The sequence below is a fragment of the Halichoerus grypus genome, chromosome X (genome assembly GCF_964656455.1).
Source record: "Halichoerus grypus chromosome X, mHalGry1.hap1.1, whole genome shotgun sequence".
Lineage (NCBI taxonomy): Eukaryota > Metazoa > Chordata > Mammalia > Carnivora > Phocidae > Halichoerus > Halichoerus grypus.
In genome coordinates, this window is record NC_135727.1 from 36,358,270 (window position 1) to 36,384,850 (window position 26,581).

A 26,581-nucleotide genomic window follows, 5' to 3' on the forward strand; every position below is an offset into this window, starting at 1 on the left:
TTTGCGTCTAACATGAGTCTCTTGCAGACAGCATATTGATGGGTATTTTTTTTTTAATTCAATCTTATAGCCTGTGTCTTTTGATTGGAGCATTTAGCCCATTTACATTCAGGGTAACTATTGGAAGACATGAATTTAGTGCCATTGTACTGCCTGTAAGGTGACTGTTACTGTATATTGTCTGTGTTCCTTCTGGTCTATGTTACTTTTAGGCTCTCTCTTTGCTTAGAGGACCCCTTTCAATATTTCTTGTAGGGCTGGTTTTGTGTTTGCAAATTCCTTTAGTTTTTGTTTGTCCTGGAAGCTTTTTATCTCTCCTATTTTCAGTGACAGCCTGGCTGGATATAATATTCTTGGCTGCATATTTTTCTCATTTAGTGCTCTGAATAGATCCTGCCAGTCCTTTCTGGCCTGCCAGGTCTCTGTGAATAGGTCTGTTGCCAATCTAATGTTTCTACCATTGCAGGTTAGAGATCTCTTCTCCTGAGCTGCTTTCAGGATTTTCTCTTTGTCTCTGAGACTCGTAAGTTTTACTATTAGATGTCGGGCTGTTGACCTATTTTTGTTGGTTTTGAGGGGGGTTCTCTGTCCCTCCTGGATTTTGATGCCTGTTTCCTTCCCCAAATTAGGGAAGTTCTCTGCTATAATTTGCTCCATTATACATCCTGCCCCTCTCTCTCTTTCTTCTTCTTCTGGGATCCCAATTATTCTAATATTGTTTCGTCTTATGGTATCACTTATCTCTCGAATTCTGCCCTTATGGTCCAGTAGTTGTTTATCTCTCTTTTTCTCAGCTTCTTTATTTTCCATCATTTGGTCTTCTATATCACTGATTCTCTCTTCTGCCTCATTTATTCTAGCAGTTAGAGCCTCCATTTTTAATTACACCTCATTAATAGCCTTTTTGATTTCGACTTGGTTAGATTTTAGTTCTTTTATTTCTCCAGAAAGGGTTTCTCTAATATCTTCCATGCTTTTTTCAAGCCCAGCTAGTATCTTTAAAATCAACTGTGTGACCATTCTGAACTCTAGTTCCGACATCTTACTAATGTCTGTATTGATTAAGTCCCTGGCAGTCGGTACTGCCTCTTGTTCTTTTTTTTGAGGTGATTTTTTCCGTCTTGTCATTTTGTCCAGAAAAGAATAGATGAATGAGAGAACAAGATAAATGAGAGAACAAAATGCTAACAGGGTAACAATGACCCCAGAAAAATATACACTAAACAAATCAGAAGAGACCTTCCAGAAAGTGGTCACTTTTCTGTTCAGAGAGTTGCTGCTATTCTTTTCTTCGATCTCCTGTTGAGTTCTTAGGTGTTCAGAATGGTTTGATCCCTATCTAGCTGAATTCCTGGGACCAGACGAAATTTAGGTCTCCTACTCCTCTGCCATCTTGCTCCTCCCCCCACTCCTTGAGTTCTATATGATTATAAAAGCACTAAAAATCTCAAGGTTAGAAGGGAACTGAGATGAAGCCACTCAAATAATCATCCATGGTTCCCAAAGTAACACCAGAAGTTAAATAATGTGAAAAGAATGCAGGGTATGAATCATGAATCAAGCAAGAAGAGGCTGTTCTACCTTGAACTGCTGTTGATATCAGCCCAGCCCAGTTTCCATGATTCATGAAGCAAAAATCCACCAATTAATGTCTGCCACCCTTGGAATAATGTAGGGTAGGTAAATTTCAAGACAGACAGGACATACTTGTTCGTGAGGTAAGAAGCCAGGTAGCAGGTACAAAAGGTGAGGCCCACCATGCACCTCCTCATGCACATTGGTCAGCCTGTGCCCCTTCCAGGGGACCCTGGGGGAGCTCCGAGACAGCCTGTTCTCAGATATCTTAAAGGCCTCATCACAAAGTTGCTGCAGCTTTATCTCATTTGATGTCTGTTATGAACACTATATCAAATGGAGAAATAAGAAAGATAACTGTTCCTGGCCACTGCTCCTTCATAGTTTTTGCTTCAGGACCCTAGATTTAGGCTCTATTCTCAGAACAATGATGAAGGAAAGAAAGGAACTATGACTAAAGCTAACAAGTAGGTAAGGGGTAGTGGGTCAAATTACCATCCACCTCAAAGTCTCCTGTGTTTCTCCAAGGGAATCAGATAACTGTGATCCTTTAGGGGAAGTAAGAGCAAGAAAGGAAGAGGAAAGGTAGAGTTGGGATACCACAGGAAGCCATGTTGTTAACTACTCCTCCTGGACCTCCTCTTGATGATGATGGCAGCGAAAAGGAAGTACATGACAATTTGACAAGCTTGAGAGACCCACTCCTTCCTTAGTTTCCCAGACTTAATGAAAATCCTTCAAGGCACAAAGGCCTCTCAGGGACATGAAGCCTGGCTGAGCTTGATAATCCCACTCTCAGGGTGACTGTGTAAGTGGGTAGGGTTAATGAAGAGTTGTTGGAGGCCAAAGGTGAGTGGGGAATTTTGTAAGTTAAATAACTCCTACTCCTAGATCTTCCCAATTCTCCAACCTTACCTCTGTCTCTCTATCTCTCTCCCCCTCTTCTCTCTCCTCTCTTTTTTACATCTGGTACACACAGTTAGATTATTTATATGTTTATATACATGATATAAATATATCATGGTATCTAACAATATATATTGTATCACAATATATACCACATATATTATATCATATATTGTTAGATACCATGATATATTGTCATCATTGGCCCACACATGGATTTATTTTATTTATTTATTTGTTTGTTTGTTTATTTATAAAGCCAATATGATGAACACTTGTGAACCTACAGCCCAATGGAAAAAAACTAAGACATCACCTAGAAATTTATATCTGCTTACATGCTCCTAGTCTCTCTTATCCCTTTGTTCCCTTTGTTGCCACCAGAGGTAACAACTGTCTTGTATTCAGTGTTTATGGTTCCTGTGATTTACTTCCCATTTTATTGCATTTCTATGTACACACTGGCACTTTGGTCACTCAGCCATTTACCTAACTGTGTGACCAAAGGCAAATTTCTCAGTGTTTTTAAGTCTTAGTTTCCTCTAATTAAAAAAACGACAATAATACCTGCCTCAGAGGGGTTTTGTGATGATTCTGTGCCTTAATGCATATAAAGCACCTAGACAAGAACTTTGCAAATGAATATGGGTAGTAATAGTAGTAGTAGTAATGTGCTGATATTGCCTGAACTGCCCTTTTTTCCCCTTTGTTAACTCATGTGCCCTCTCCTCGAGGAAGACTAACCTAATTTCCTTAGTTGAAACCAGTTGTTTATTTTCTCTACATTCCCATGGTACCTATTCACACCTTCATTCTGGCCCATATTTCATACTAGTGCTAATAACAAGTCTGTTTTCCTTTAAAGCAGTAGTTCTTAATATTATCAGCACATTAAAATCATCTGGGACCTTTAAGAGTCCTGATACAAGCCCTTTAAAGCAGTGGTTCTTAATTTATCAGCACATTAAAATCACCTGGGATCTTTAAGAGTCCTGATCCAAGCCCTATGCCAGACCAATTAAATGAGAATCTCTAGGAGTGAGACTCAGGCAACAGCACTTGTTACAGCTTTTCCAGGTGATTCTAATGAATAGCCTTAGAAGAGGAGTCGGCAAACTCTGACCTGCAAGCCAACTCCCACCCACTGCCTACTTTTGTAAATAAAATTCTATTGGCCCATTTGTTTATGTATTTTCGATGACTAATTTCACACTACAATGGCAAAATTGAGTAGTTGTAACAGATACTGCCGGGTCCTCAAAGTCTAAATCATTCACTATCTGAATCATTACAGAGAAAGTTTGTTGATCTCTACCTTAGAAAATAATTTGAGTGTAGGGACCAAGTCTTATTCATCTCTACTTTTTCTAAATATGGCTAACACAATGCTTTGCTCAATAAGCTGCTTAATAAGTGATTGTCCAAAGAATGGTTAGAAATGAGGTGGAAGGTCCTGTTTGCCAAATTCAAATCTGAAGTCTATTTTTCCAGTAGTGCTGACATTAGCCAGTATTTTGAAGTATGTGAAGTCCAGTCTTCAACAAGTCTCCTTGTTGGTTGGGAGATCACCTAGAGAGAGTACTGGAAACAGAAAGTTAGGAAAGCTGCCTTGCCTTGCTCCCTGCATCAATTCTCAGAGCACAGTGCTGGCCTCACCACTGCCATCCAGCATTCTTTGGTTTTAGGATCTCTAATTGGTTTCCATCTCCCCCCAGGTCCTTCCAGTTTGGGAAATACTTGAATTGGTTGACTTTTGGAGATCTCTTTCAGATTTGTCTTATGGGCCATCTTGTGGTTTAGTTATTTATATCACAGTGGTTAAAAATTGACATTGTGGAGTTAGGCAAACCCAGGTGTGAATCTTGGTTGTGTGACCCTGGTCTCACTGCTTACTGGCTCAACATGTGTTTCTGAATCTGCAAAATGGGTATAGCAGGGCATACCTCATAAGGTTCTTGGAGTAAATGAGATAATGCCTGTAAAACACTAAGCAGAGTACTGGGCAAACAGTAAGCACTCAGTTAAATGTCACTCTGACCTTCGTCATTATACCTATCATTGCCATCAAAGGTCTCAGAAACCCTGCCATGGTTGTAAGCCCCTCAAAGGCAGGGGCCTTGTCTTAGCCATTTCTGCCTCCCTGCCATGCCTGGCACATAGTGGGCTCTCAGTGTGCATTAATTGCTTGAATTGTAACCTGTCACCTCAAATAAAGCTCATGGCAGGAATGCAGATGTCAGGCTCCACCTCACCTCTCACTTTCCACTGCCTATATCCCTAGGCATCTGGGTGTTAATCAAGGCCATATATCAAAAATAGGCACTGACATATGTAGTAATTTTACCAGCCTCAGGGCCGTCAAAAATTAATTTGTCTACTTTCCAAATGAACAGTAACTTTATTAAAATTCCCACCTCTGACAAATACATAGTGCATTAATTTTTCCTAGGGAAAGGAACTGCCACTGAGGTGTTATTTCTAAAACATTTGTCACAACAAGTCTAAATTACTAAGATAGTGCTTAGATTCAAACTAGAGGACATGTAAAAGGCCAGGCTCCCAGTCTTTGACAGGAAAAAAATATATAGAAAAGTCATTCTAATGCTACCAACCATTTCTCCTGCTTCAACACAATTGGGCTCAGGGACTGCTATGTTAGCCTGGGAATAATGCACTGTGTTTTGGAAATGTAATTGTTTGTATTAATAAAATGCTACTGTACAGAAGCTCCAGGCCAGCATGTCTGGACTTGGCCACTTCCATTGATTTACTTAACACTGTCCTCGGGAGCATAAACAGGGTAGACACCTTAGCCAGTGAGAGATCACTGTGGGGCAGTGTCAAAATCCTTGTCAGTTCAATAGCAATCAGAACAAGATTAAAGATCAGGTCACCGAGTACTTAAAGCCAAGAACAAAAGGGGGAAGTTTATTTCCCTAGCTCCTGTTTCTTCTTTCTGTGCCCTTTGCCTGGCTACCACACCAATCCCACAGTGGGTGATACATTTCTTTACACTTGGTCTTAATGTAGGCTCTTCCCAGAGAGAGTTGCATTTATATAGAGGTTACTGGGTTCAAAATAAAGGATTGACATGCTAGTAGTAGATAAATCTAAAGATATTCATGCCAAGACACATCTTAGTCAAAGTTCTATAAACTAAAGACAGAAGAAAATATTGACAGCTCTAAGGGAGAAATAACACCTGGCTCAGAGTGGGGGGGCGGGGGAAACAGTTCAACTTACTGCAGATTTCTCATCAGAAACTGTGGAGGCCAGAAGAAAGTGGCACAAGATTGTTAAAGTGTGGAAAGAAAAGATCAACCATAAGTCCCACATCCAGGAAAAATATCCTTCAGGAATTAAGCCGGTAATTTATGTATTAGAGGGTTAAAAGTGGGGCAGAGTGCGTAAGATTGCCCAATACCATCACTGCAATATAAGAATTTCCCCCCCTGTTACTAGGTATTGATTACTCAAGTTGATATATTAAGCTAAAAATAGTTTAGTTTCAGTAGGGAAAATCATTTTTTCATGACTCTGGGTTTCAAGACACAGAAAATTCTACCTAATGTACCTCTATAAAAGGATTTTATTAGCTCACATGGCTAAACCCCTTCAGGCATAGCTAGATTCAGTGATTCAAAAACCATCATCAGGATTTCGTTTCTCCCTACCCCTCAGTTCTGCTTCCTCAGGATGTCTGTATTGTTTTTGTTTGCTTGTTTGTTTGTTTGTTTGTTTAAAAAGAGATGGAGAGAGAGAGAGAGCAGGGGAAGGGCAGAGGGAGAGGAAGAGAGAGAATCTTAAGCAGGCTCCATGCCCAGTGCAGAGCCAAAGCGGGGCTCGAACTCATGACCCTGAGATTATGACCTGAGCTGAAATCAGAGTTGGACACATAAATGACTGAGCCACCTAGGTGCCCCCAGGATGTCTGTATTCTTAAATGGGCTCTCCTCTTACTCAGAGATGGCTGTCAGCAGTAATACAGACTATTATCTTTCCATATCCCATTCCAGTAGGAAAAAATGAGAGTACTTGTCCAACATTTCCAAGAAAAGCCATAAAATTCACTCTGATTGGTAAGTTTAGGATACAAGTCCACACCTGGAGTAGTCACAGTAGCCAGGCAAATGCTGTGTGACCATTGATTTAGGCCTGGGTCTCAGGGCTGGAGGTGGAATTCCATCCAGGAAGTTGGACTGAAGTGGGAATGAAGTTGGGTCTCTATATGAAAATTAGGGTCCACTGGCAAAAGTAGAATGCTTGCTGGGGAGGCAAACAGCAAATGACCTCCATAACCACACCTAGCCAATCTCTTGGAGTTGTTTGATGCAGAAAGTTTGCATGTTGATAAAAGGGTACCAATGAAATTTATTTATTTAGACTACCCAAAGCATCCTGTGCAAGACTCTACAAAATCCCAGTGGGTTTTCTTTTAAGTTTTTTTTAAAGATCTTATTTATTTATTCCAGAGATGGAGAAATAGAGAGGGAGAGAGAGAAAGAGAGGGTGGGGGGTGAATCAGAGGGAGAGGGACAAGCTGACTCCACATTGAGCACAGAGGCCTATGCAGGGCTGGATCCCACTACCCCAAGATCATGACCCAAGCCAAAATCAAAAGTCAGACACCCAACTGACTGAGCCACCCAGGCATCCCCAAATCCCCATTGTTTTATCATGAACGTGGGATTAATTTAGAAGTGAGAAACAAAAAAGTAGGGATAAATAGGACATTTGAAAGGAGATATAAACAGTGAGATACCCCAAAGGCTGGTCTGATTTAATACTTCAATATGTTGTGGATCAGGGGTCAGAAAACTTCTATAAAGGACCAGATAGTAAGCAATTTTGGTTTGATGGGCCATACATGTGCTAGCATGAAAGCACCCATGGACAACATGTAAATAAATGTGTTTTGGCTGGGTGCCAGTAAAATTTTATTTTTAAAGCGGGCAGTAGGCTGGATTTGGCCCACAGGTAGTAGTTTGTTGAATCCTGTTATAGATGGATAGTAATGTACTATGTGGGAATATGGGCTCTGTTTTTAGATGTGTCTGGATTTGAGTCTTACCTCTTACTCACTAGTTCTGTGTTCATGGATAATTTCCTTAACTACTTTAAACCTCAATTTCCTCATCTGCATAATAGAAATAATAATAAGAGATATCTAAGAGGGTCATTGTGAGAATTAAAAGAGAATATGCACATAAATCAGAGTATAATGCCTGGCACATGTGTAGTAAGTGGTCAGTAAATTGTAGCTATTATTATTATTATGAATAATTGGGGGAAAACTGTAGGAAAACCTTGTGAGAGGGAAGAAAGATAAACTTCAGTGTTGTTTTAAGGATACATATTTATTAAAACATTCCAACTATATTTTTAGAGTAGTGGGATTTGTGTCATCGATTACAATTTAGGAAAGAGAATTACAGCTTTCAGGGAAGGGTCCACAATGACTCTTCTCTCAAGATACTGATGAAACCCAAAAATTCCCCAGAATTACTGGATGCCATTTTAAAACAATCAGTAATTTAAAAAAAGTTATCTTGTTCAAATTTATTTTGTGTCCACACCTGGAATTCTGCATATATTTGTAATGATTATCCTTCACTAACTACAGAGTAGAGCTGGAGAAGATTTAGAAAGGGCAAGCTGGGGAGATTATTGGTTTATATGGGTGAATGCATGAGGGCCCACTATCTTTAAATCAAATTTATAACACTGACCTTAAAAAGGTGTGGTGAGTACTAAATGCCAGAAATGGATATTCCATTTTTTAGTAATGTGAACTTAGTGAGTATCATTAACAAATTAAAGCACTCAGCACAGGGCCTGGCATAAAGTAGGCATTCACCAACTATTAGTTCTCTTTCTTTAGATGCACACAAAACTAGACTTTATGCCCAAAGGGATGAGTCTTCCATTCATAGGGAAAACTGAAATTCTACATGGTTCTTTACTGGGTTACTATGAAGCAAATGGGGTTGGTGGAATACAGTCACAACTAGGCTTATCACTTAACTGGACCAATAAGAGAACTAGTGCCATGTTAGATATGTACTAGAAATCAGTATGCAGGAAGCAGGTTCAAGTAAACTCAAGAGTCAAAACCAATACCAGGAAGTAATATGGATAATTTAGTGCATTAATTCTCAAAGTTATAGTGGCAAACAATGACTGGACAGCATAGTCTAGGTACCAAGATCTTTCTACTGACTCTACTAAATAATGTAACTCACTTCTGGGACTTTTGTTTTTAAAATGTGGACAGTGAATCTTGCATGAAGATGATATTGAGGACCCATGACACTATACTCCCTTGAAGGTTTTTCCATTCTCTTGGCCAAGTGAGACCTAAGCTTCATAGGGAGGCAATAAAACATACCCACCAATGTAGAAGGCTTTACAGATATGACTTAAACTCCCAGAGCTCTCCCAAGGATGTTAGATTTTGCCAAGACGCTGGTATATCCTAAATGCTCTACTTTGTTTCAGGGATGACTATTGTGGTCATAGGCTAGATGGTGCTGGGTGGAAAAGATCTTCCAGAGTCCAGAAAAGGGTGATATCTGTTTTACCATCCTGGATAGAGGTAAAGGCAGTGACGGCATGGGTCCTATGTGCTACCATTTGGACAGAATAGAGGTGGTGAAAGTTAGGACAATTATACACTCCTCCCTCTTTAAAGGTGCTTGTCAGAGGCTCATGTCTATAGTCATGTGTCATGTCTTCATCCATGACAATATATTCTAATGGTTAGACTGAACTGTGTAGTATTATAAGAAGTAATTACTTATGGCAGATATCATGGTTCTGGGTGTGAATGGAGGTAAGTGCAGGAATTAAAAAACATTGACCTTTCAGAATTTTATTACAGCTGTAGACAAATGAGAGACATAAAAAAAGGAGGATGACTGTTGATGTAAGATTCCCAGGGAGGCCAATCTTGAGTGGACTCACTATGGCTCACACTGTGGTACTGACTTTGCATTGTGAGAATCTTTTTTTTTTTTTCCAGTGCACTCAGCAGTGATTAGGATCTGGAGGATTGACACTATTAAAACCCACAAAAAACTGATGTATAAGCCAAAACCAATTTATTTATTTATAATGAGAATTAACTGCTAAACAGGCTAGAATACTCATGTCAGCTGATTAGCAAATTTTCTCCCCATAACAAAGTTTATATGGGAACATAATTACAATCAAATTACTTCTTAACACATAGGATCTCAGCAAGGGGAGTTAGGTGGTAATCTTAATGGCTAATAACACAAATTGGGATGGCCTGGTGCTTCCATCCCACTGTATATAGACCTGCCAAATCATGTTGGTCAACATCCCCTCTCTGAGTCTAGAGATTATCAACTCCCTATGCCTCTTTAATTGCCCCCTTTTCTAGACTCCCTAAAGAACATTCTCTTGTTAACAATTCCTTCTTCAGACTTATCATAAAATGATTAGATCTTATCTTGCTGGATGGCATCAATCATGTAGCAGATCTGCCTCCCAAAAACTACAATCTTGCTTGGACTTGGGGACTCCCCAAGTCTTTGTAGTTGCAGACTACATGATCAAGTAGGTTACATCTCATCGGTTCTCAGTAGACTTTAATTAGCTTCACTCTCAGAGAAGTTCACTTTGGTATAAGTTCTGAGAAAAACATCTGTGTAACTCTCTTTATGCTAAATAATGAGTTTATTCTAGTTGAAATGGATGGTGTCATTATAACAAAATTTTTAAGTGGTAAACAAAATGGTTGCTAGCTAGTAGACAGTAAAGCATTATCCCAGTATCCTATTCCTATGCTCAGTATGATTGTTGGATTGTATCACATAGAGCACAAGAATTCCTTGACTGGGAATTCTCCTCAACAAGGAGCTTCTAGAAATGGGAGGTTTTATCGCCCAGAATTAATTGTCTGTTCTGAGAGGCTATGAAATCTGAAGATTTCTTGGAGAAGAAGGTGATGTTGTTGCAGAGAGAAGGTCCAAACAGGAAATAAGGTGATGCATCTTTGTGAGAGAGCATACAATAAATTGTGTCCCTAAGGTAAGGAAAGATTGGTGATGAAGCCAACTGAATGCCCCCATCAGCATTCCAAGACCATACTAGGGTCAGTAAGGAAAGTGTTTGGAGGCTATTGGGTTACTCTTTTGTTACAGAATTGGGGGTGCTAGATCAGGATACCTCCAGGTAATCCCAGAGACACTTAAAGTTCAAATAGATCTACTTGTTAGAGGCTTTCATACAATCCCAGTACCACAGTGGGAATTTCTTGGCACAATTGGAATATGAGCATTCAGGTCTCCTTGTTATGAGAGCATATGGAGTAAGGTGGATGTATAGCAAGCTGTTGATAAAGGAGACCCCTTGTGAATGCAAATAAAGATTGGCACAGTGGTTAGCGAGGCACTGATGGGAAAAACGATCTATTTGTTAGTGCTACAGGATGAAAATGGTAAGGTCCTAGGTGGGTTTAAGTACTGTCAAAGTTAGCATAATTCTCTAGGAACAAGGCCAAAGTACAATGACACTTCATGTTCTGAGAGGTCTTGATGGCTGCTAGGGAATATGGAATTACTGATCTTTCTTCAGGAAATCAATTATGGGGACATACATCAGCACCAAGAAGCAGGGAACAGAGGACTGATTATTATTAGCAAGCATCAATTGTCACTGGATATCCTTAACATTTTAGAAAACTGTGTCTCTCCAGCATGGCACTACTTTTCTTCAGAAGCATTAGGAATCCATACCCAGAGCTGATGTGTGTGCCTGTGTGCCAAGAGCACAACACAAGCAATCAAACCCCACTTCTTCTTGAGATTTATTTATCAATGATGTTGATGTCCATGCCCCAGGATTTGTCAGATGGGATGGTTCAGAAAGTTGTCTGCCATTATTTGCTTTTCAAGATTCTCAACTAGATGAGGTCAGGTGGTCCATAATGGTATAGAGCTCAACATCAATGGTAGTGATCCTAAATGGTGATCACACTGAGGCCTCTAGAGTCAGAAACTACTACAGAGCCTGACCCTAAGTCTTCAGTAGAGATTTATTTAACCAGGTTCCCTTACCTGCCAGGTAAGGCAGGAGTATATGCTGTAGACATAATAATTATGATGAAGACTCCTTCCCCAACTTTCATTAATATTTATCAGAGGTCATTATCCTAGACCATTTTGACTTGGCCATTATACATGCTATAACCTAAAGTAAGTTGTTGTAGGAAGAGGAGAGTAACCTGGAATTAGTCGGGCTTGGTTAAAAACATGTATGTGCCTGAAGGGCTAGTTCTCAAGGAAGTGGACCAACAATTCCAATCAGAGTCTTCAAATGGCCATGCCATCTGGTTTGTCAATAGCTAAGGGATCCAGGTGTTTTTTTTTTTTGAGCAAGCAGAGGTCTTTAAATAGCAACAAAATACATAGCTGTATGGAACAGTAGTAGAGTTGTGTTTCCATGAAGATTGGTTTGTGTTGAAGCTGGACTCTAGTCAATAGGCAGAGCAGGTTCCAGCCTCCAGTAGAAAAATGTTGATAGGATATGGAATGCAATTAGGAATTCAACCAAGTGTTCTAAACCAACAGGGAACTATAATATAGACCAATAAGGGTGAGGGTGAAAGTCTTGGGCCTAATCTTAGGCACAGAAGATTTAGGCCAACAAACTCAACCCAGATCTCACCCATTGGAGGGAACAGTGTTCCCAGTGCACTTCCAGGGTTGTTTTCATTGGCTCAGATTGGCCAGAGTTTCACCTACAGTCTTTCAGTACTCTTGGGGAATTGGTTCCAGTTGCAGAAAGTGCCTGTGAATTGTTTCCATCATTGTCAGGTTGGGTTTGATTTTGTGATAGGTCACCAAATGAACAAGATCTGGTTGTTTAAATTCCCAGAAGCACATGAGTTCATGACTGTCTATGAAGTGGTATCATAGTTCCTCACCTGTATTTTAAATGTTAATTCAGTATATAAATCTTTAAGGCTGGAGGTGAGAGGGATATAAGTTTACAAAGTGACCTCCTCTCTTACTGGTGAGTTGGGTTATTTATCCTTGCTGGGGCTCGAGAACGTTTGGCAAGGCAATCTCTTGTGAAGTGACCAGCCTGGCTGCAGTAGAGGCACAACTGAGCTTCTTGCTGGAGGGCTCGTTTGGCTGGGGTGAGAGGTGGCTGGCTTCCACGCAACTGTATAGGTTCTTCCTTGGGTGGCAGATCTGTGGGGCTGGAAAAGGCTTGGTGGTGGATCATGGAAGCCAACATTGGGAGCTGGGTCTCTGACTGAAGAAGCTCTGGCCTGTCACTATGTTTCTTGTCCAACTGAATACACTGAGTGATCAGGTCTGGAAGGTTGTCCATCATATCTGTGCCACTCACTTCATCCTGGATGGAGTCAGCTAGTCCTTCTTGGAAGTTATCACTCAGATTGGTTTCATTACAGCTCAGATTTTGAGCAAGGAGCTGGAAAGTAGAAGCATCCTGCTGAGAGGAGGAGTTGTCCTTTTTGTTCAGAAGGTCTATTTCCTGTTTTGTAGGCTCACCAAATGATTGCTGGAACTCAAGAACAAAGTTCTCATATTGTTTCAGCAGAGTGCTCTGGTCAGGCCCAGATATGACTCCACAACTTTCCATCTGCTGAGATAAGTAATCAAAAAAGAACTTGACTTGGACATCATCTGCAGGATTGGGGAACTTAAGAGTTGTCAACTGTGCAAGAAATCTTGAGAGATTAGCAGGGTCATGGTGAAACTGAGAGAGATGTTCAAGTGAGCAGGGTACAGACATCATTGGGGTGGCCAGGGTAGGCATGACTTGGCCCCTCGGATCAGGACTCTCTTCAGTCAGATGCTGTATTTGTGGCTGCAGAATCAGATTCTCTGTCTGAAGGGAGGAATGCTCTACTTGCAAGGTAGGTGGTGAGTCTGTGTACTTCTCCATTGTATCTTCTGGAATCAAGTGAGACTAAGTAGAATTGAGTGCCAGTACTGGAAACCAATGGGCAGACAGTAGGGTTTCTGCTGTTATCAGAGAGATAGTGTCATGAGCAAGTAGCCAAAACTGCTACCTATGAAGCAGTCACAAGGGAACCCTGAGAGCTGAATTGGAGAGATGCCAAAACTGTTGTCCACTATTCAGTGTTGACTCTTCTCATGGAGAATGCCAATGTTCTGCACATTCAGAAGAGATAAATTACCTTAGGACACATAGAGGATTTGGAATTAAGAAGACAAATACAAAAGTCACAGTAGATTTCTTTCCCCGCTCCCTTTCCTTGTAATATAGGGGAAATTTGCCCTTGAACTAAGCCTTTGATTCTAAAATCTCTCTTTTTTTTTTTATCAGAGAATCAAAGAATTTTACAACCCGAAGTGATCTTAGAGATTATCCAGGCCAAATTCATAATTTCATGAGTGAGAAAACAGAGACCCAGAAAGGTAGATATTTGCCCAACTTCACACAACGACTTAATATCAGAGCTGGCATGCTCACCAGTACTGTTGTCAAAAATAGCACTTCCTCCAGGACCATAAATATGCTCATTTGTACATGCTACTTGAGCATGACGACGGTTCATGCTCCTTTCTACTTAAAATGTAATCTGGGAGCAAGCACCATCAGCATCACCAGGGAGACTGTTAGAAATGCAAACTCAGGTCCCACCCCAAACCTACTGATTTAGTATTCCACTTAAACAGATTTGCCAGGTGATTCAAACGTGCACTGAAATTTGAGAAAAGCTTTTTTAGAGAGCATGCAGCCCTAATTGGAATAATCACTGGCTGGACTTGAACCTCAATGCCCCAATCCTAGCCTGCATTGCTGTAGCGATCTGATTACTGTGGTGGTAGTTAATCCATATTTTTCTAGATTCCTAGTCTTTATCTAAGGTCACATTTGGTTGTCATGGAGATGCTTAAGATACCACAGGCAAGATGAAAAGGTGAAGCTGGGAACTTAGTAAACAAGAACAGAATATTCTTAAAAGTATAAAGATCAAAATGTTTAGTAGTCATCCCTGCATTGATAACAAGAATAAAGGAACCTGTTAGAGTTAAAAAACAAACCCCAAACATATGGCATATCAGTTGAACTATTCTGCAGTATAATTCCTCTCATTGCCCTTTCCTAGTGTAGCATACCATTTAATTGTATTTAAATTGGCCTCTAGTGGGCAAAAATGTGTATCATTGAATGTAAGACTTGATTCTCTAGGTTTTATTTGATGGCTCCTCCTCTCTGGACCTATGGAAGAGATTACTAGAAGATTGAAACTGTATAAGATTGGGGCCCAGAAACTTACCCAAACACTGGCATTAATCAGTTGGATGACATTAAAGAACTCATTTGGGCCTCAATTTCCTCTTTCATCTAATGAGGATAACTATCTTGTCCAGATAGGTGCCCTGAGTGGCAGAGAGATGCTCTCAAGATTGTTCCAGTGCAGCTAACAATATCATTGGTGAGGCTCTTTCCTCGTCACATATTGCCAAAGTAGGGAGATACTGTCATATTCTTTCTTCCTTCTTTTCCATATCTCACCTTTCTAGGCTACCTTTCCATTTTCCAGGTGCCCATCCGTGAATTTATTTCTGCCAGTCCAGCTAGGTGTCATTGAAAGGTAAGATGTTGATTAATTAATGAGGGTTAATGATTGGCCTTTCTCAGGGCATTCACTTTTTCCTCAAACTTTAATGTCTGTAAGAAACAACTTGGTTCCAATCCCCAACAATTCCAATTCAATAGGTCTGGGGTGGATGCCAGGAATCTGTACTTTTAACAAACTGCCCAGAGGATTTCTGATGTTGGTGGTCCCTGTGATAAAGCCATCCAGATGAGCCTCAAGGGAAAAAGCCATATTATAGCATCACAGAGAAGTAAGAATGGGGAAGGGGACATATTTGGAAGTAGGAGGCCCTCAAATGACATAGAATAATAGGTGGCATATACTTCTGCATAAAGTCCACAAAGAGCCCACACTGTTCTTCAAAACTGTTCTTCTCTCCCAGACAGTAGAGTGCAAGAGTTTAGCCTGTAGGTTCTAGAGTCAGCATGACCTGGGTCCAAATCTTGGCTTGGCCAAAAGTTGTGTGACTCTGGAAAATTACTTAAACTCTCCAAGAACCAGTTTCCAAACTTTAAAATGGAGGTGATTTTAATACCTTCCTCACAGTGTTGTTGTGAATATTAAATGGGATGAAAAGAGATTAGTACAGCTTCATTCAGATGGCCAGTGATTCATAAATGTTAGCTATCATTTTGCTAGGTCCACAGTATGTTATCTGACTGTGTTTTAGAATTTAATTTTTAAAAAGTTTTTGAAAGGTGACACAGAGTATGCACTGTTTATTATATAACACTCCCAGTGGTTCCTGGGAAAATATCCCATAATTAAGCTATTAATTATTCAGGAAAAATGCAGGAAACAATGTCTGAATATTCATACTAAAAGAGACAAGGACTAAGTTCATGTCAGTTTAGGTCAGATTTGATATCAAATTAATGAAAAATAGCTTCTGTTATACAGAGCTCTTTGATTTCAGAACTGAAGATAAGGGGTATGGACCTCTCTACCAAATTCTTCTTTTGGTTGGAAAAGTGTGATTACAACTTTTCTTTCTTTGTTCCTGCCTTCTGCCCTTTCCCTCTACCCTCAGCAATTCCAGAATATCTGTAGAGGTCTCCTGTTTCTTTATAGAATTATGTGTTCAAGGTGGCAGAGCATTTAATTTTTCTAATTATGTAGCATTGGTGAAACACTTGCCAAAATTATAAGCATTTGTCCAAATGCAAATCATACAATGGCACTGTTGTCAATGGCAATTGCTTAATCTCTCAAAGAAAATTTATCTTGCCTTATCATTTTGAAAATTGCTCTCCTTTTAGAGGTCAATGACCTTCTATTAGATTGTCCCAGCAGATCCTGGGGTACAGAATGTCAGTCTGGAGGAGTTCCAGACCTCAGTCTTGGGGAGATAAAGCAGAGACCGAGCTGGAACCTCAAATGCACAGGTTTGGGGAATCAGACTAGTGAGCTTGGATCAGGTCTGACATAAAACTGCATATGTTTAAGTTTTTCTTGATTGCCATGTGTTTCAGCTACAAAACAACAAGGCAAAAATAGGTTTAGTAAACTCTTAAAGGCCTTTTGGTGTTTGTGTTCAGTTTGACTCAAAGCCATGGTTGACAGTTTCCCTGCATGAAACTACTCCATGCTGGAGTCCTCTGAAACTCCATTTGGGGAAGGGCCTGAAGTACCTTGCTGCTTTATAAGTGAGCTTTATGACCTCACACTACTTTATTTCCAAGCTGTTCTTCACAACCCTTTGGAGAAGATTTCAACTACTGTCATCCAACTACCCAGAGCACTTGCATTTTTACTCTTGAGCGCCAGACATTCTAAGGGTAGCTGTGGCCATGAGAGATAAACTGAGACATAAACAACCCTCAAGAGGTAGCCACAGGGGCATACTGTTTAGATTTGTCTGGAGACTTGGGTATGACCCTAGCTCTGCCATAAACTAGACAGACAACCTTGGGCAAGTCACTTCCTCTATCTTGGCCAGTTTCTGTATCCGTACAATGAAGGGAATGGGTTTCTCAAATTTTATCACATATAAGACATTCTGATTCAGGAAAGCTAAGAGGAGACCCAGAAATCTGAATTTTTTATAGGCATTCCAAATGATTCTGTGGTAAGAGTTCTTCAGATTTTACCTTGGGAATATTGGGTAACTGACAACACAGAGCTCTGACATTTGTCAGAGGTTCTCAAGTTTCAGGGTATGTAAGAATCTCTTGGGAGTTTAACATGCAGATTCTTGGGCTTCACCCCTTGACAGTGTAACTTAATGGGTCTGGGGTGGGACCAGATAATCTGCATTTTAATCAAGCTCTGCAAATGATGCTGATGCAGAAGTTTCTCTGATAACACTTGAGAAACTCTAGGTTGAATACTCTCAAAAGACTCTTTCTGCTTCAGCACTATCTACGTTTTTGAAAGTAGAAAATATTTGGCTCCTAAAGTAGCCCCTGAAGTGTGTGATATGTGGATTGCTTCCTTCCAAGGCTCTGCCTGAGGCCATATGGTCATGTCTAAACAGGGGTCTGGTGCATGCCCGGCTCAGGAATGTGAAAAGTAGCTGGCTTGGGGACAAGAGAGAGGGTCACAATTGAGCTGACTCTGCTCTCAAGCTTTATGGTTCCTATTGGGAGGTTTGCATTGCTCTGCTCTACCTGTGAGTGAGGCAGAAAAGCTGTCCATATATCCCCATATTAGAGATTGAGCAGCAGCAGTCCAGCTGGGGTCCATCTGGCCACTGCTATGACTCAGACTTCATACCTTCCTTTAACCTTCAACCTTTCTTTTGGCTCAGCTGGCCCCATGGTCAAGCTGCTTAGGAAGTTAAATGTGTCATGAACACTCTCTACAAGTATTCTCTGGCAGTTTCCCAGTTGTCCTTTCTAATGTGCATAACGTCATTAAGGAGCCACACTTGTTCCATCAGCCTTCCTGCTCCATGCGCCTATTTAACATTCCTCCTAAGGTCGTATTTCCCTGTCTCCTCCTTTCCCTGCCTTCTCCCCTTTGCCTACTGTCTCTGCTGGCAGCCATATCAAATGCCTGAATGATCTTGCTCATTCACCAGCCAGAACCATGGCTGATAACATTGTCCCAGCAGTACATGACCCATTTGCACCATTCTTTTCTCTCAATCCAGCAAAGAAGAAGACCTGGAAGAAATGGGTGAGTTTTTATATGAAGGCAAAAATCTGGAGGCTGGGCAGAGGGCAAGATTGGCCACTGGGCAGGCATCATAACACAGTAACAGAGTATTATGAATAAAATATTATCAACATATAAAAGAGCATTGCATAGAGTCAAAGAAAAACCCCAAAGACAGACTCCATTTTGCCTCTTTACTATACTTGCCTACTTGGTTCAGCCCCTGAGGGGTACCAACATTATATGGGTGACGAAATGATGACTTCAGTGGAAGTAGCTGTGTTCTGGAGGTTTGTAAACTCCTGAAAATCAAGGGTGCTAGTACTTACAGCTCACAGGAGATGTTAAAACATACGGCAGATAAGCTCTGCAGCAGGATCGAGTTTTAGTCTCATTTCAATCCTGCAAGTGTTGAGGACATGGTGGGTCTCTGACACACTGGAAATGCAGAGGTTTGCATCTGTATTTGGTAAGAATGGAAAAGACAAGTTGTTTTTATCCAGTTATATCAGACATTGTGTGGGTCTTTGGGGTAATAACACTTATGATTTCTTGAGTGCCTAATTTATGCCAGTTTATATACTCTGGTACTAGCTGTCTGGAGCCTCATTTAAAAATATTCTGGGCCTGCAGCTGGCCTCACTGATAGAATGCAGTGGAGAACTGTCAATGTCTGCCACAGACTGTGGAGGAATAAATGCAAAATGTTAAACATACATCTGCCACCTCTCTATCAGACCACATAATCCTCTTAGCAGTCTTATGAAGCAGGTATAATGATTTGCATTTTACACATAAGGAAATCAAGCCCCTACCTCCACTTCCAGACATGTAATCATGCCCACTTCTGCTTTTAATCTCTCTCTCCCCTCATCTGAAAGCCCATTTCTTTCTTCTTCCTATGCCCAGCTCACATTCAGCCTTCCTGATGCAGCCTCCTCTGACTACTCAGACCCTTACTAATATCTCCATTCCCTGAGCTATGGAAGGACATGCGATTGTATGAGCCCCCTCCAGGAGGAAGCCTCTTTCCTTTGAACCCTCATAATACCTTGCACCGGGCTGGTCCCATAAGCTTTATATAAATCTGTGTTGATAGATAGGGCTAGGGGAAAGACAAACAAAAGAATCCCTACTAGTAGTCTGACATTAAAATTATGCTAAGAAAAAGAAGACCTGGAATCTAGTTATGAAAATCTTGTCCAAACAGGAGGAAGCTGAATAAGCAAGCAGAGGCATAGAGTCTTCATAGAAGTGGCCGGGACTTGAGGGAAGGGCCAGCAGGCATTGGTATCACCAGTTCTTAGCTTTTCATTCCCCTATTTTCCCTTCTTCCTTAAGCCTCATACATCCAGTGATCTTGTTTTTTTGTAATCAAAAACAAATGATGGGGTCTGATAAAGACTTCTGTATTACTTCTAGGTTCAAGAGAGCATTCTGAGGTGAAATAGGTGATGGGGATTAAGGAGTGCACTTGTTGTGATGAGCGCTGGGTGATGTATAGAATTGTTGAATCGCTATATGGTACACCTGGAACTAATATAACATTTTATGTTAACTCTACTGGAATTAAAACTAAAAAATGAACACCTGTTTGGGGTGGTTTAGATTACTAAATATCACAGCTGTCACATAATACAGAAATAAAGATGCCATTGGAGTTCTGAAACTGAAATTCAGAAATATACATATAACTTAAAAGTTAAAAAAAAGAAAGCAGTCTGAGGGGATGTTCTGTATAACTGAATGTGCTCTTTGCTACGTTTTACAAGAACAATGCAATGAAATATTTCAAATTGGGACAATCTCAGTAAAGCTGGGTTGAGCTATTACCATACCCATCTAAGCACCATCTAATCAATATGTGAAGATATTAAAAGAGCAACCAAAAAGGAATGATTAGTTTCCCCTCCCACTGAGCTTCACTGTCTATGTGTACAGAGATTCAAATATCTTAAACACCATTTTAATATTCATTATTTCATTTAATCTTGACCACAGTTTTATCATTTTCTAGGCCAGAAAACCAAGGCACTGAGATATTAAGTCAAATCAAGGGGCAAGGAGGAAGTGTGATACATGTATAACTGTCTCTGAAGGACTCATGAGGAATACTTGTTCTCAGGGACAAGGGAAGAACTAACTGAAGATGCATTTGGGAGGGTGGGGGTGGAGATGGGATGAGTGTTCCCATAAAGTAAATTATGAGCTCCACATCATTGGAAAAATGTAAGCAGAGTTAGGATTACCACCTGGTGAGGACTTAGAGTGGGGACTCCAAGAATCAGATAAGAAGGCATCATAAGGATGATCTAGTCCTTTCAAAACTATAGATTCTATAACTTGCTTGAGGACACAGCTGAAATGTGGGTGATGACACTGACTGAGAGTTGTATGCAATCTAGAATCTGATCCTCAGATCCACAGCCAACCTGACCGTAACCTATCTTGCTCATGTACCTGCAAGCCCCTATTCCTGGAGAGGACTCAGTGGCTAAGATACAGCAGGCCTTGTTTATCAGTTTGAGGGCTTAGCTTGGCTTCTCTGTCCATTCCCAATGCCCCATCATTTCAAACGGTATATGCTGTTTTGAGTAAATAATTACGGGAAGAGTGGAAAAATTCTGATCTGCAGATCTCAAATAGTCATAAAATTAGCCCTTTAAATTTGAAATGAAAGGTCTTCTCTTGCATTCATGCTCCCTGCTGTCTCTTTCAACCTTAATTCATTAAGTGCAATTCACTTTGTGCTGAATACCACTTACAACTGATGAGCTGACAGAGTTTAGACCACTTAGATTTAAACTTTTTTTTTTTGCCTTTTCAAGTGTGGTGTGTGTGTAAACTGTGGCCCTGTTCAAGATGGAGAAAACTTAATATAAGCAACTTAGTATATATCATGTTTTTCAATTATAAGAAGCCTTATCATAGTCACAGGTTAGAGAAAAGTTTCAACTTTAGAGATGAAGAATTTGAGGCTCAAGAAATGGAAAATGATTTGGGTCATGGTTATGACTCTCTTTGCTAAGTTCCAATTACAAACTCTTTCTTGTCACCCTTTCTCTCCCCTCCCAGGCTTGAGTGAGTAAATGAGCAATGCAGAGATTATAGAGTATAGTGCAGAAGCAACCTTTTAATGTCATTCAATAATTGGTAACATCCCACACATATGCAGAGCATTTTATGTGATCTAAGTATTCTCCTGTCTCACCATCATTTTGATAAACTATGAAGTAGGTAAGGTGTGTACTCAACACTCCCTCCAAAAGATAAAGAAAGAGTTGTCTAAGGACATACAACTGTTTAGTATTAGATCTTGGACTAGAATCCTCAATTCTTGTTCATAACACTATGTCCTAGAAATAGTCTGAAGCAGTAGAAAAATGCACTCTGGAGTTAGACACAATTTACATTAAAATCCCAATCAATTTCAAAGCCAAAGCTATGAGACCTTGGGCAAGTTTTCACTCTGAGCCTCAGTTTCCCCATCTGTAAAATCTGTATTGCAAAGTAGCTGTGATGAGTTGAGATACTATACGTAAAGTTCCTTGTATCCAGCAGACATCGGTGATAGAAGCCACTGATACCATATTTTCTTCAGACACTGGAAGATTGAGTACCAAATATCCTCCTTACCAGCTCTAGTATCTATCTGGGGATTCTGGGGAAGGTGATTCTACCCAAGTCTCTTGGTGTGGAACAAGCAGCTTAAACTTAAGCTAGCTCACTTAGCATATAACCCACCTTAATGTTTCTTCTTTGTAACACTCGTATCACTTGGAATTAATTAACATATGCCTGTTTTCCTTACTAGACTATGAGCTAATCAAGATAAGAATCAACCAATTTTATTTCTGTGTCCGCAAGTCCTAGCATATTTCCTTACATATAGAGGTGCTCAGTAATTTTTTGCCAGATTTATAGTCTGCCCATGACAGCCCTGCTCCAATGTACCTCAGTATGTTTTTGTATTATAGATGCCTGAGTTAGCCAGATAGAAATATAGACAAAGACTTGTGTCAATGGGACTAATGCTCAGGAAAGCAATACGTGAGACCTGCACCTCAGTGACTTTAGCCAGAGCAGTGAGAAGCCTTAGAGATCCTTGAGAATGTACTTTGTTTGGAGGAATGGGTTGTTTAGTTTCTTAGAAGAGTTTCAGATTAGCTCAGGCCCTAGGTCAAGACAATTATCTGGTAAGCTTGGAAAGAAAACAAATGAGAAATAATCCAGACAAGAGTTGTTTAAAGATATGATATTTTCAACTACTCTCAAGTGAAGACAGGAGACTTACTTACCTCTTATGTGTTGTGCTCCAAACAGAATCAGGCTACAGTAGATTCTGGGGGATATAAAAAGACAAAGTGAGAAGAGGTGGGATTCTTTAACATCCCAAACAGCAGCAGTAACCCTAATTCTGTGCTTATTGCTAGAGTGCTCTATTTTCACTGGCTGACATTCTCCAACCCTTTTACACTGGGACAGACACAGAGTGGTAGAGTTTTGGGCTCTGCCAGTTGAGAGTTGTGAAAGCTTAGGCAAATTAATCTCTTTGAGCTTCATTTTCTTTTCTTTTTTCTTTTGAGTTTCATTTTCTTTATCATAAGATGGGTTCAATAATATCTACCACAGAGGGCTATTCATTTATTCATATAATAAATCTTAATTGAATGTCTATTATATGCCAGGTACTGTGTTGGGAAGTGGAAAGTAGTAATAAGCCCACATAGACCATGGGCATTCTAGAATTACTAAAGTAATGTGTGCAAACTGCTGGTCACAGTACCTGGCTCATAACAACCATTTAAATCAATGGTGGCTATTATTTTAATAGCATGAGATAGAAGGTTTTGCCAGTTAAGAGCCCAGACCTGGGTTGTAGTTATAGTTCAGAATATTAGCTCCACATATTAGTCATGAGAACTTGGGCAAGTTTTTGAACCTCACATACCTCAATTTTCTCACCTGTAAAATAACTAATAAGGATCTAACTGTTTTATAAGCTTGGGAGGATCAAATAAGGATGAATGTGAAACTTTCAGCAAGTCTTCTTCCCTCTAAAGGCTAATGACTCAGGACTGAAACAAGTCTAGTTGGATCAAAAATAAAAAGCCTTTCAAGGAGAGTGTCTCTTGAGCTGCTTGAAATTTGTGTAGAGCAAAAAGAAAAGTGAAAGGAAGAACTACTGTTAGAAGGGCTGATAACTCCGATGACATTCTAAATACAGATATGGCAGGGAAATAGTTTATGGGTGACACACAAACAGTTCCCTTCTTCACATCCATTACAGGTGAGAAAACGCTGTCATTGTATGTGTGGTCTTTGCTTATAATACACTCAAAATACCCCCTTTCCAAAGCCCTTCTGTCTTGAGCCCCAGATTTCAGCAAAGCCAAGTCTTCTCTCATCTTGCTCATAAATCATATTTCCAATAAGGCTTAGTTCTTTCCACCTACTTGTGTTTCTGTGTTCTTGATGACCTCTGTATCTAGGATGCTGCTGCCATTGGCACTTGGAGTGCCCAGAGGATAACTGGGGTTACGGAGGGACCAGCAGTAACATGGCCTTGCAAAAAGCTAGCCTCTGCCTGGCTTTTAAAAAAAATCTAGGGGCATACTGGGGGTATAACTTATACACAATAAAATTCAATTTAAAATGTACGGTTAATGAGTTTTGATAAACACATACATCTGTGTAACCATTACCATATTTGACATGTAGAATATTTCCATAACCTCCAAAATTCTGTCATGTTTCTTTGCAGTCAGTTCCCCCATCCCTGGTCCCAGGGAACTACTAATCTACTTTCTGCTTATATAGATTTGTCTTTTCTGAACATTTCACATAAATGTAATCATACAATATGTGGTCTTTTGTGATTGGCTTCTTTCACTTAGCATAGTTTTGAGGTTCATCCATGTCATGGATATATCAGTACTTCATTTATTTTTATTGCCCAAAATATTCTATTTTATTGATACACTACATCTTGTTTCACCTTGTTGATGAACATTTGGGTTGTTTCTAGATTGGGGACATTACAAATAAAGCTGCTATGAATATTAGTGTAGAAGTCTGTGTGCATGCATATATTTTCATTTTTCTTGGGTTAAATACCTAAGAGTAAGTCATGTGGTAAGACTGTTTAACTTTATAAAATACTGAAAACTATTTCCTAAAGTGGCTATACCATTTTGCATTCTCACCAGGAGTCTACGAGTATTCCAGTCATACACTCTTGCCAACACTTGGCATTGTCATTCTTTTACATTTTATTAGTGTGGGTTTTATAGAAGATCCTGAAGGGCCGGGGCACCTGGGTAGCTCAGTTGGTTAAGCGTCTGCCTTCGGCTCAGGTCATGATCCGAGGGTCCTGGGATCAAGACCCGCATCAGGCTCCTTGCTCAACGGGGAGCCTGCTTCTCCCTCTCCCTCTGCCTGCCGCTCCCCCTGCTTGTGCTCTCTCTCTGTCAAATAAATAAATAAAATCTTAAAAAAAAAGAAGATGCTGAAGGGCCATGAGCCATTTGTTCTTTCTCCTATTGGCTGCTCACTATCATCCCTATCCCTATGTACTTTAAAGAATATTGTACGAAACGGGAGGAGAAGATGCATTAGGGGTAGGGCATCAGGAAAGCTGCCTTTACCTGTCCAAAGAGTCTTCATGGGGACAAGGAAGCAATCTAATTCTATGAAGGACAAACATTAATAGTATGAAAGCTTCAAAGAGGCAGATTTGGGATTCCTACAGCATAGAACTGTCTAAAGTTTACAACTGTCTAACAATAAAGTAAACTTCATTAAGAAAAGAGCCTTCTGTCACTAGAGGTATTCAAGTAGTAATTGGATGAATACTTCAGGGGATGTTCTGAAACAGATAGAGGGTGAATGATCTTCCTCAAATGTTTCTATGAGAGTGTGAAGTAAACAATATTGAAATTTTGTGACTTCTGACTCTCTGCTTTCTGCCTTTTTACCTGGACTTCTGGCTGACCCACAGTCCTTAATGCCCTGATGCCATAAATATCTGGAAATCAATCCTCACTACAGTAAGCTGAAGGTTTCCTTTTTCCAGTGTCTGAGTTGTAGTACATTCCCCAAATAAGAAGTTCTAATGGTAGAATTTCAGGCAAAGTAACAACCAGTGAGTAATATATTTTGGCTAGAATTTCCTGCCTGTCACCACTCACATTAGACATAGCACCCCTAAATCATTATCCAGTCTACCTACTAGCTAATAATGTGGGACTTGACAGAAGTCAAAAAGAAAGGAAGCAAAGCTTCCAAATATGATTTTCAAAGCAGGGCAATGGATGAGGACTAACAAACTCATTCTCAGCTTGGTTTTCACATCCGCAAAGACCTATGAAAAATTGTCCATCTGCCAACTCTTTTTTTATATCCAACACCCTCCAGCACTGATATGGTACTGTATGTTTTTAGAATAGTGCTTACATCGACTGACAGTTTTTTTTATATATATACTCATCAGAAATGATGTATCTTTTATTCATCTTCACACTTTAAGTGTCTGTCAGACTGTCAAGTCGTCCTATCTTCTGTAAGGATGTATCACTGTAAAGGAAACTGGTTGTGACTTGCCACCAGGCCTCAGGGATTCAGTCTGCAGGGAGACCCTGAAGAGCTGTGCCAGAGTAAAATGTCTCCAAGCCACATGATCCCCTTCTTCATAAAAATAAACCAAGAAAGAAATAGGATGAAATTGCATCAAGGAAATGTTTATTTGGATCTGAAGATGAACTTGTGTACATGAGTAAACAAAAAATGGAATCAGTATACTCAGGGATGCCGAAAGCACCAGCTATGAAATGGATTTGAGTTTACCTATAGTGGAGGCAGGGCACTGGGCTAGGTGGCCTCAAGTGTATTTGTCATAGTGGCAGCTGTATAGAGGACACTTTGTGTTCCTCTTCCTTCTATCCTTTTTTTTTCTGTCTGGATGGCTTTTAATTATTCTCATATGCAAATATCATTTATAAGTGTGTTGGCAGATTATTTTTCAAAATCCTGAGAGAAGCATCTCTGGGTAGCACCATCTTGAAATATGAAGTCCCCTCATCTAGGTCATTCCAGGAAGATAATTGAGACACAGAGAGGGAATATGATTGACTCTCAGTGATTCTAGGTGAAAGAAATGGAACTCTTAATTTTTTATCATATCCAACCCCAGGCCCCAGAGAGAGCACTGAAAGTCTAAGTATCAACAGTGCTGGAAACCATGGTTTTCATTAACTCAGTCAACTTTGGCCATCATTGCAGAGGATAAAGGAATGCTGAAAATTGGCCATTAACTTCACCATGGATATAGAGTATTTTAGACACAAGATTGCACTACAGCTCTCCATATGC

General features: G+C 40.1%; 1 protein-coding gene across 2 annotated transcripts in view; it reads right to left on the reverse strand.

The window, feature by feature from the left end:
• Positions 1-9,564: 9,564 nt before the first annotated feature.
• RTL4 (retrotransposon Gag like 4) overlaps positions 9,565-26,581 on the reverse strand; it is a 138,847-nt gene continuing 121,830 nt past the window's right edge. For both annotated transcript variants that reach the window (XM_078063903.1, XM_078063902.1), the window contains exons 2-4: positions 22,510-22,553; positions 18,541-18,671; positions 9,565-13,655 (exon numbers count right to left, since the gene is read on the reverse strand). In XM_078063903.1, coding sequence (XP_077920029.1) covers positions 12,517-13,425 — 909 coding nt within the window. In that variant the 5' untranslated portion in view covers positions 13,426-13,655; positions 18,541-18,671; positions 22,510-22,553 and the 3' untranslated portion in view covers positions 9,565-12,516. The remainder of the gene's footprint in view (positions 13,656-18,540; positions 18,672-22,509; positions 22,554-26,581) is intronic.